The sequence below is a fragment of the Pseudoliparis swirei genome, chromosome 23 (assembly GCF_029220125.1).
Source record: "Pseudoliparis swirei isolate HS2019 ecotype Mariana Trench chromosome 23, NWPU_hadal_v1, whole genome shotgun sequence".
NCBI classification, from domain to species: domain Eukaryota; kingdom Metazoa; phylum Chordata; class Actinopteri; order Perciformes; family Liparidae; genus Pseudoliparis; species Pseudoliparis swirei.
The window spans coordinates 18,264,347-18,274,698 of record NC_079410.1 but is presented as its reverse complement, the minus strand read 5'-3'; the positions used below and the strand labels follow the sequence as shown (position 1 = coordinate 18,274,698).

General features: G+C 46.3%; 1 protein-coding gene across 1 annotated transcript in view; it reads right to left on the bottom strand.

Moving 5' to 3' along the window:
- Nucleotides 1–237: 237 nt before the first annotated feature.
- The window catches only part of LOC130188914 (meiosis inhibitor protein 1-like), a 48,994-nt gene continuing 38,879 nt past the window's right edge, over nucleotides 238–10,352 (bottom strand). The window contains exons 28-33 of the mRNA XM_056407479.1: nucleotides 8,367–8,551; nucleotides 5,463–5,544; nucleotides 5,064–5,170; nucleotides 3,848–3,979; nucleotides 925–1,040; nucleotides 238–492 (exon numbers count right to left, since the gene is read on the bottom strand). Of these exons, the coding sequence (XP_056263454.1) occupies nucleotides 447–492; nucleotides 925–1,040; nucleotides 3,848–3,979; nucleotides 5,064–5,170; nucleotides 5,463–5,544; nucleotides 8,367–8,551 (668 nt within the window). The 3' untranslated portion in view covers nucleotides 238–446. The remainder of the gene's footprint in view (nucleotides 493–924; nucleotides 1,041–3,847; nucleotides 3,980–5,063; nucleotides 5,171–5,462; nucleotides 5,545–8,366; nucleotides 8,552–10,352) is intronic.

Genomic DNA, 10,352 nt, shown 5'->3' with positions numbered 1-10,352 from the left:
ATCAGGTGAGTCATTTAAGTCAAATGTGTCCTCCTCTCACCTTTGTGTTGCAGTAAAAAAGAATACATACAAATAATAAACGGAGACACTACAAAAATGCTCTCTCTCTCTCTCTCTCTCTCTCTGTCTCTCTGTGTCTCTGTGTCTGTTCTGCCGGCGGCTAAGTGTATTAGCGCCATGGCACCATATCATATTAAAAAGTAGCACACTCACAGATGTAGGCCTATAATAAAGAAATATATATATATATATTAAATCTTTAATGAATAAATATCACGGCTTGTAAACACAATACACGCAGTAAAAATAATTCCCTGAGACGAGTGGTGAATGTACGGCGTGCTGCTTTAAGAGCGGAACAGAAGAACACACGAGCGCTCTGTGTGTAACAATGAAACCAACGATATGAGCCGTTATAATCTCAGTTAGCCGGAACGTCCGCCTGCTTACGCTGTGAAGTCCGACAGACAGATGGACAGATCTCCAACACGCCTGAGGACAATCGTTAAGGAGCTTGGGAGAGATAAAATATGTGCTTTGTGTTTACTATAAGAGCCTAAAATAATACTGAGTGTTCTTTGTATCAAGCCACTGCTTCATTTATGTTTGTACATTTAGTGAGATGTGACACCTTTGTTTTAGTAAGACGGTCGCCAATAAAGCAGACCGAGATTGAGTGTGTGGGTGTGTGAGAGGAGGCGTGTGTGTGTGTGTGTGTGTGACAGATGTACCGAGCCTTTAAGTACCGACTCAGACTGAAACACCGTAGCGACTCTGCTGCCGTGTAAAGCCCAGCATGGTGTCTCTCATGCAGCTGATCAGAAACACACAGGTGCGTGTTTCAGGCGGTGGCATTGTTGTGACGGTGTCAGTGTGTGCGTGTGCACATGTGTCTGCGTGCTTGTTTCACTTCAGGTGGGATACAAGACGCTGCTGGGCGGACTGGGGCTGGGCGCCGGTGGGCCGAGGGTCTCGATCAGACGCCTCACTCTCCGCTCGTGCTCCCTGGTGAGTTGCGCATGCAGAGCACCGTTCAGGATCTGGATGAGCAAAAAGATGAGAGAGAGAGAGAGAGAGAGAGAGAGATCATTTGATTGCGCGAGAGAGAGACACTGTAAGGAAGGAACATAAAGGAGAAGAGAGAAATTAAAAAGAAAAGAGCACAAGACATAATGATGATATTGGGACTAAAAGGTCAACCTGCAGTGAGATGAGAAGATATGAGCTCAACGCTGAAGCAGGAGGAGCAAGTTGAACATCTACATGAGAGGAACAACACCCTTTGACCCCGCGTGGCTGATGTTCAGCTCTCTCAACTGTAAACGACAGCAACAGTGCCGATGGCGTGTTTACCTGAGCGTGGGTACTACGCTCCCTGCAATGACCAGTGGGTCGGGACGCCGTTATCAGCTGTGACCGTCGTATGAGAGCGTGGCGACCGACGGCTCTGCGGCCACGCCGGAAGCGAGAAGAGGTGACTTCATTCTCAGCTCAGGGAGACAGCAAACAGCTGCTCACCACTATATTAAAGCTCCAACTTAGAAATAAATGAACACAAAGGCAAGGCTGACAAAAGGCACATCTTCAGAGGGAGACACACACACACACACACCTGGGATTTGCAGAGTGCTAAATGAATAAGCGCGACAGAAAGCTTCTACCACGGAAACAAAACTATTCCTGTTGTCACGGGCGATACAGCAGAAACACAACTAACAGAATGTTGTGGAGCTAAAGCAGCGGAGTGTTGTTATTAAAGCACCAACATCCCTGATGTCACCGAACTATCATCCTCATCATCATCATCCTCATCTTCGTATTTCATCATTCTCTGCATCACTGGAGATGGAGGAAAAAAGACAGGAGGATCTTGTTTCATTGTATCGATGTTTTAAAGTCCATATCATATATATATATATATCTATATATATATAGAGAGAGAGAGAGACCTGATGGATCAGCAGTTCCCATCAAGTGACTCGAGAGGATATTTTGTGGAACAGGTGGTGCAGGAAAGGGCAAAAGGGGGAAATTGAGGTGAATAGAAAAGGTGAGAACAATTTCGAGAGCAAAAGAAGAGAGAGGAGGCAAAGCAATAGGTGGAGAAACCGAATGGGCGAGCAAGTGAAAGGTCAGGCTGTGTACGTGAGAATGAAAGAGAGAAAGAGTTGTGGGTAACAAAGAGTCCCTCTGGTCTGGGGGAAGTTATGAGAAGTATTACAGATGATGAAAAAGGGACCGAAGACCAGCTCCTGTGTAACTCAACACACACACAGCCACACAGCCACACACACGCACACAGCCACACACACACACACACGGTTGACAGTCATGTTCCAACTCATCGGGAGGAAAGCGAGATAGTGATATGACACCAGAGCTTCCTCCTGACCTGAGATTGAAGTCCACAGGCAGATCAGAGGAGCTCACGGACAAAGTTCACTGTGTGTGTGTGTGTGTGTGTGTCAGACTGGAGCAGAGGGCATGTTGGGGAAGTAAACTCTAGCTGTCTAGCGACTGTGAAGAGGAGTCTGCCCCATCTAAACCGCATCGACACACACACAGACACACACATAGTATGCGTGAACAGACACACACACACTTACAAGTGTGAACAGACACACACACACAGTTTTGTGATTCCCTGGCGCTCGCTGCCCCGGAGCTGCAGGTTGTGCCATCAGTATGTCACTCCTCTGATTCTGAGCTCCGCTCAGAATACTAAATGTGCTTCTGGACCCAATGTGAGCGATAACCTGACGTGGCCGTTTCCTCCGTGTTTCATAACGTCTCGAACAAACCCAGATGGACGTCATGCATCCGCCTCAAAGCTAACGAGGGCAGCGACAAGGACACAGCTCATGTTCAACTCATGCTGCAACCAAATACTGGGAATACTTGCTTATTTAAAGCCGGTTCATACAATCCTGTGTTTCTCCTGGCAATGATCTGTGGGATTTAACGAGTGAAACTAATGACTGAGCCAAAATTTGATAGAGGGACATTTATTAAATTGCCCTTTTTTTGTATGATGTCCTACATTAAGTTTGATTAATTTGTTCTACCTCTAAAAAACTGTTTAAATGAATAATTCACCAACCGGTGGAGACTGACAACCTTTTTAACATCTGTGGGTAGCAGAGTTCACCTCCAGCGTCGGCGGTGAGCGGCTGAGATCGAGTGAAATCATCTTCAAACAAATGGCCCGCGGCGAGAAAGATGTCTCCCGGGTGAGATTGCAGTTATGTATTTATTCCTTGAATACATCAACGCTAACCGGCTGCTGGGGCCCAAAGTCCTGGTCACACTCAGGATCTATTCCTCAAACTACCCGGTTTAAAATAATACCAATAAAATGAAAGGAAGAAAAGAGAGTAAGAACGAACACTAAGAGACAAGCTGAGGCCGTGTCAGCATCGAAATAAAACAAATAATACAATGACAGATTATTCAGGAGAGCTTGTTTTGTTTTTCTTAAACATTTAGCTCGCCACTAGGAGTGGTGATTTATTCTATTTTGTATACCTTGTGTAAATTCTTAATCAATAATCACATGCCCCCCTGAGTCAAATATACCAAGTTTAAAGCTAATGTTTTTAAGTATTTCTCCACCCGCTCATGGTTTCCCAGGAGCACAGCAGTATTAGGGTGCAGTGGTTGGTCCAGTAAATGAAGATTTAAAATCCAGGCTCTAGTTATGTAGCGTCCTTAGAGCCCACATGACTAATGAGACTAATGAGAAAGACACAAGGTGTTTCAAACCCTGCGTGAACCTGATTGAGACTATTTCACAATCTATTTATTCAATGTGGTATCTATGGGTACCAGGGTGGTCCGAGTGTGTTACCTGTGAGAGGAGCAGCCTCAGGGCCAGTGCTGCTTCCTCACCGAGCCCCTCCCGCCCCCTCGTCTCCACCGTCTCCATCAGCTGAAGCAGGTCAGGCTCCCACAGCACTGAAGTGCTGCCGTGCTTCAGGAGCTGCCGAGGACGCGGGAAAAGAGGAGAAGAGGAAGAGGGGGAGAAGAAGGAAGACAGAGGTAAGCGTATAAGAATCACGCTGACAAGAACCATGTTTTCCTTTTGAAGTGGTGTGATATGTGGAGGACGAGGCGCAGACCTAACTGGCACCCGAAGCAACCCGTCTTACCGTTACAGATTGACCCTTTGCTAAGTCCCGCCCTTGAATGCAGACTGACCAATCACAGTGCAGCGCTGACCAGGATCATACGACTAACCGGCTCTGCTCTATAAACTGCATGCAGTCAGATTTGGTTTTGTGGATTTTGGTTAAATGTTCTATAGTGATAACTCGCTACCCGGAGAGGTTGGAAGAATATATACACGTTTCTGAATGTCTCTACGTTAAAAAACGGTGTACATCATTAGCGAGTGTCAGGTAAACTGAACGTATACACACACCGCTTTATAATGATTGTAACAAACGGACTTTACAGGGACAGCATTGTTCCTTAATTTCATCGTCTTTGGTCCCGATCGCCAGGCGATGTGGTGGTTCACCTTTACGCTCTGTCGGCCAAAGCGTCCATCTTAATCGTTTTAACGTTTTTCTCTGCGAGCCAGTTTGACATTCTGGATTCTTCAAACACATTTTGTGGAGCTTTCCGTCGGCTTCACTCTGAAAGAGCTTTTCCATTTCCCCACAAATTAGATCACATCTATTCAGGGAGTGCAGTAGTGACAGTGTTTGTTCCATGGTCGCTGACAGCTTGACAGAGTGGGTGGGTGTGTGTGTGTGTGTGTGTGTGTGTGTACAAATATGTGTTTCTGCTCATTGGGCTGTGATGGGTCACTGGGTTACGGCTCATCAGTAGTTCCTCCCCTGATTTGATTGAATAAATGACATTTCATAACAGAACATATGGTAATATTTTGTTTTGTATGTCCGCCTGCATAGAACTGTATTATATTCACTCTCATTACTCATGCGATCCAAATACACTACCACTATTATCTTTTCATTAACCTTTTATGAACCATGCCTAATAAATTATACTTGATTTGAGTTGTGTGTGTGTGTGTGTGTGTGTGAGAAACCTCTCACAATTGTGATGAGCCTGAGCGTGGCTGGGTGCAGACGGGTGCTCTCCCCTGAGCTGAGCAGGCAGTAGACGAGGAATCTACTCCACGGCTTACATGCCACGTAGGTTTCTAACACGCCGACGCATGCACAGAAAACACAACCAGGGCGAGAAAACAGGACAAGTTATACGACGCCTCACTCAGATCAATTCTGTTGGTGCGATTATTGGAAATGGTGCATGGTTACAGCAGGCATGTACAAAGACAAAGGGATACGAAAGTGCACGTTACATCGCTGAAGACAGAGCTGATAGTAGATAGAATAATACCTGAGGATTCTTGCACACACACACACATCTTATTTCATCTCTCACATGCTCAGATAAACCCACACTCCCCAAACTGTCTCCCGGTGTGGTACCTGTCGCGGGACTCTTCCTCTGCAGGAAGCGCAGCAGGGAGCTCAGACAGTTGACGGAGGCTCTCAGCAGCAGCTCGTGCTTCTGAGGAGAAAGAGAGCCGGAAGGTTGAGACACGAGATGAGAGCCAAGTGTACGATAACAAGAAAAGAAGGAAAGAACATCCTCCGGCTCAAAAAGATCATCGCGAGTCTTAGGAGCACACGGGAAGGTGATGTAGCCACGATGGACACACACAGGTGGTCAGCAGAGTTTCACCAAGAAATAAAAAGGTAGAACACGGGAACACCGGAGAGAGCGACTGAGTGAGGGATGTGATAACGCATGTCTCTCCACTTGCAGTGAGCACTTTGATAATGAGGTAGGCCACAGTGGAGAGTTGCACCCTGATCCAGAGGAGGAGAGAGGAGAGGAAAGGAGGGCAAATGGTAAAAGGTAAGAGGGCAGAGTGAGGAGACAAAGATGAAAGAAAAGGAATTAAGGAGAGAAAGGAAGGTCAGAAAGGGAGGAGAAAAGAAAAGCAGTCCAGAAAGTCGAGGGGAGGAGCTGCAGTGGTTCCTCCAGAGCATCAAGAGGCCACAGAGAGCAAAACAACTGTTGCTCCTCTCAGCAGCTCAGACTCCAGAGCACTGAACCACAGAGCGGAAGTCTTTTACACGGAGAAACGCCACTGAAGTGGAACCAGAGGCAGCCATGCTGCAACAGAGGCTCTGGAGAGAAACAGGCAGACCAGCTGATGACCCCACAGGTCCCATATTTCATCCACACTGAGGATTGCCACACTCAAACACATACATATTATGAATAACCTCTTTGCTGATGTCTTTGTCCCAATTGGAGCCTCTAGCGCTGGTATCTGCATTGCTTTCAATCTGCGGTGTAATTATTATAACCACATGGTGCCGCGTGCGCCAGTGTGCTGGAGGAGCTGGGTTTCACAACACCGTTGCCTTTCGCATGCAAATGAGCATCAACATGAGCCCGGGGGTATTGCACTTCATTAGCGGGAGCCTGAACCCAACTTATTTGATTACCCTTTCAAATACAGCGCAGGCTTCCACGCTGCCTCGACAACTCTGACACCGTCTCTCCGGTTCAGAGATCTTTTTGACGACCTCTCACCGGCGGCAGCGCGCTGATGGTTTTAACACATTTTGTGACAGCTGTAAAATGTTAATGAGCTGCCGCTGCAAAACAAATCATTCGGCTATAAATCACGTCTCTCTCGATGAGGGTCTGTCGAGTCCAGAATTCCTTTTCGATCTGAACTCTGAATGCGTGAATGCTGGTGAGAATGTTCAGCCTCCACTCCCAACCCCTTTCAAGTGGCTCATCCTCGTCCGTCAAAGGGACACGGCACTAAAGAAACACTTTGGGCAGTTTTAGTACGTGTAGGAATACTTCATCTTGAACAAGACCCCACACGACTAAAGACTAAGTCATTGTGAGGAGCAGTATATGTAGCCAAGGGAGCTTGTGTTATATATAAGGATGGGCAAGATATGGATGATTGATATCGTAATGTGAGACTAAGTGTGGTCTGTCCCTGGTTATAAGTTCTGCATTACAGTGATGTCACTTTATGAACTTACCAGACTGTTCTAGATGTTCTATAATTTGCATTTACCCACTCACACATTAATGATGATAAGGGTTCGGTGGTTTAAACCTACGATACCGTTTAAAAGTTGACATCGAGGCATTTGGTCCAACCGTCCTCGATATTTGATTGTCTCTGTACCGCCCAGTCCAACTTGTAACCCAATCTTCTCATGACCTGCTACTGTCTGTACGGGTCTTGAAGATAAGTTGAGCCCATTTCCATTTAATGCACAATGAGTGTGAGAAGTGAGCCGTATTACAGAAGTACCCTTCCTGACATCTTATGGACACGGTAAAAGCGCATCACCTCACTCGTACTGGAGCTGCTCATAAGTCCTGCCGGGCCCTGTGATTCATCGGCTCCCCGTCTATTAGATTCAGTAATACAGAAACAATCCCCATTTACTGTGCGACTGTTGAGACCTGGCCGTTAAGTGACGCCAGTAAAGGTAGCAGTCAATACACTTTGACTGAGTGATGGAGCACCTAAGTGCTTCATCTCTATGTACAGGAGTGCCTCCTTGTCTTGTGATGCGGCAGCAGTGCTTTGATCATAAAGGATCACTGGGTTGGGTGACTGTGATATCAAAGCTGTGTAAGCATTAACATATGTAGTTAATGGACACACTTCTTTCAAAGGGTTTACCTAGTGCCTTATGGCGTGCACTGGGTGGCTGACATTTGGATCCATTCTGTCTCTTGCTCTGAAGCCCAGGAGAAGTGCTTTACCCGTTAATTGTTAAACGACTGCTGTTGAGACACCATTCAGCCTCTTATGTAACACACAATTCCATTTCGCTAACTACGAAACAAACGGGAACCTCATCTTCTGCAGAACCGTGTTCGTGAAAGGCGGGTTGAGCTCTCAAAGCCCGCCTCCATGTTATCTCTGCTGCAGAATGAAAGGTGGAGAGGAATTAAGGCGAGAGACGGGAGGCATCGTCATGTCAGCGTTTCAGACTGCTGTGTGAGCACAGTGTTAGGAATTTATGTTTGAGGACAGATGTAGTGCACACTGGCTTTTGTCTTGCAGGGAGCCTTTATTCATGCGTTACCTCAAGTGTTGTAACTTTGACTATATTTAACGTGCCAGTCTATAAATGAGAACAAAATCAACCTAAAGTATATATATCCCCTTTAATGTGCCATCTCTCCTGTCTCCAATAATCTATTTTGCCCTAAATCTCCTCCTCAGTTTCCTTTCCACACATAAGTATGCCCCACACGTAGCCTCAGACACACACATGCGCCAACACAAAGATCAATACCCCAACCGAGTACATTAAGGTCTGAAGTAGTACAACCTGCAACAGAAGTCCACTGAGAGCAGTCGAGAGGCACTGAGCTCCTCTGGAGCCCAGCGGGTACAAAGCACCATCTTCAACCCCCAGAGGTCTGGACCCGACCAGGCCAGGACCGGTACTCAGGCGCACCACTGCTGATGCCAGGTCAGCATCAAGGAGAGATTGCAGCAACCTCAGGTAGCTGACTGGAAAGAGAGATTGGGAAGAAAGGAAGACTGGTAAATGTCTCGAAAACTAAGGGGGGGGAGGAGATGAAATGCCTAAAACACACGGGAGAGAGCAAGAGGAAGATGAGAAGCGAGAAGAGCAAGGCCACAAGAGAAACGGGTGCATTGTAGAACCGAAAGGAGGGAGCGAGCGCACAGAGTCGGGAAGTGAAAGTTTGAAATGAAAAAAAGATGTTCAAAGCAAGTAGCAGAGGGAATATATACGAGAAGCAGAGTTTACAGTTGAGGGACAATTTTGAACTGATGTGACAGAGAGAGAGGGAGAAGTTGAGGAAGGTTAGAAAGACTGACGCACCAGATAAGAGAGATGCGGCCAGAGTTATCCAGACTGAGGGCTGCCAGCCATCTGAGTTGCACTAATGCCATGTACACTGAGATTAGAGCTCTCCGAGGGAGCGAGGACTCAATTAGTGGCAGAAGAAGAGAGGGAGGAGACACACAGCACTGAGCTAGAGAAAGAGAGAGAGAGGGGGACGGAGAGAGGGACGGTTGGAGGCTGAGTGAGCGAGGAGAGGGAGGGGGAAAGAGAGAGGGAGCCAATACATCACAGCAAACCCTGACAGGCCACTTATCCGGCTGACAGGCACAGACACAGGAGCAGCAGAGATGATCTGTCTCCGAGTGGCGCAGCGAGATGTGGCCCACTTAATATAATTAAAGTGTGTGAAATTCATGGTCAGCGTTTGGTTAACTCCACGGAGGATGAAGCATGAACAAATAGACCCTCTACCTGTGCTGGAGGGCTATGTGGATGTGAAGCTCATTAGTCAACCCTGAAGCTGAACACAGCATATGGACAGGAGCTGGAATTATCGTGGGATGTCCAACAAGCTCCAAATCCAAACTCTATTGACGTGTATTGAGGCGTCTTGGTTTCACAAACACTCTGAGGTCTGCAGTTGTGCTGGACAGTGTAAAATGGAGAAGAACAACAATACAGAAGGGATGAAGCTGAGAAGAGATGAGGAGAATGCAGAAAACTAAATGGGGGGGGGGGGGGGGGAGACAGGAACTGAGCACATCATTCCATCAGTGCTCAGGTCACACACACTTGCTTTACGCATCGCACTTGCCTTGCCGAATGTGTCACAAATTCTTCTTAGTTTTTTTCATCCTGCATGTTTAATTTACTGACATTGCTAAAAAACACATCTGTTACGACTATATACTGAATAAAAACAGATTAGCACTTCAGTGGCACTTACTTCTGATATTACTTCTGATATTGCTTATAGTATTACTTATAGTATTACTTATGGTATTACTTCTGATATTACTTCTGATATTACTTCTCATATTACTTCTGATATTACTTCTGATATTGCTTATAGTATTACTTATGGTGTTACTTATGATATTTCTTCTGGTATTACTTATGGTATTATTGTAGTTTGGCTGTCTTGAAGAAATGCTACTTTCTTGATTCTTGTTGTTCTCGTTGATATTCGTGGTTGATTCACTTATTGTAAGTCACTTTGGATAGAAATGTCTGCTAACTGTCGTGTGATGTAATGTAATTCACAGATCATCTCTCCTTCCCTTCACCTGGTCCTCACGTCCTTCTCACCTGTTCTCATCCCTCATCAGTCCCTCACTTGCACTCGTTTCCTGTCAGATTGTCTTGTGCCTTATTGCCACGCTCTCCAGCGTATCCTAACGTTGTTCCTGCCCGCCCCCGTTTGGATCGCTTTGCCTCTTTGACGGATCACGAGGAAAGAACTTCACTTGTATTTCTGTTTCCGAGTTGTGCTTTTTGGTT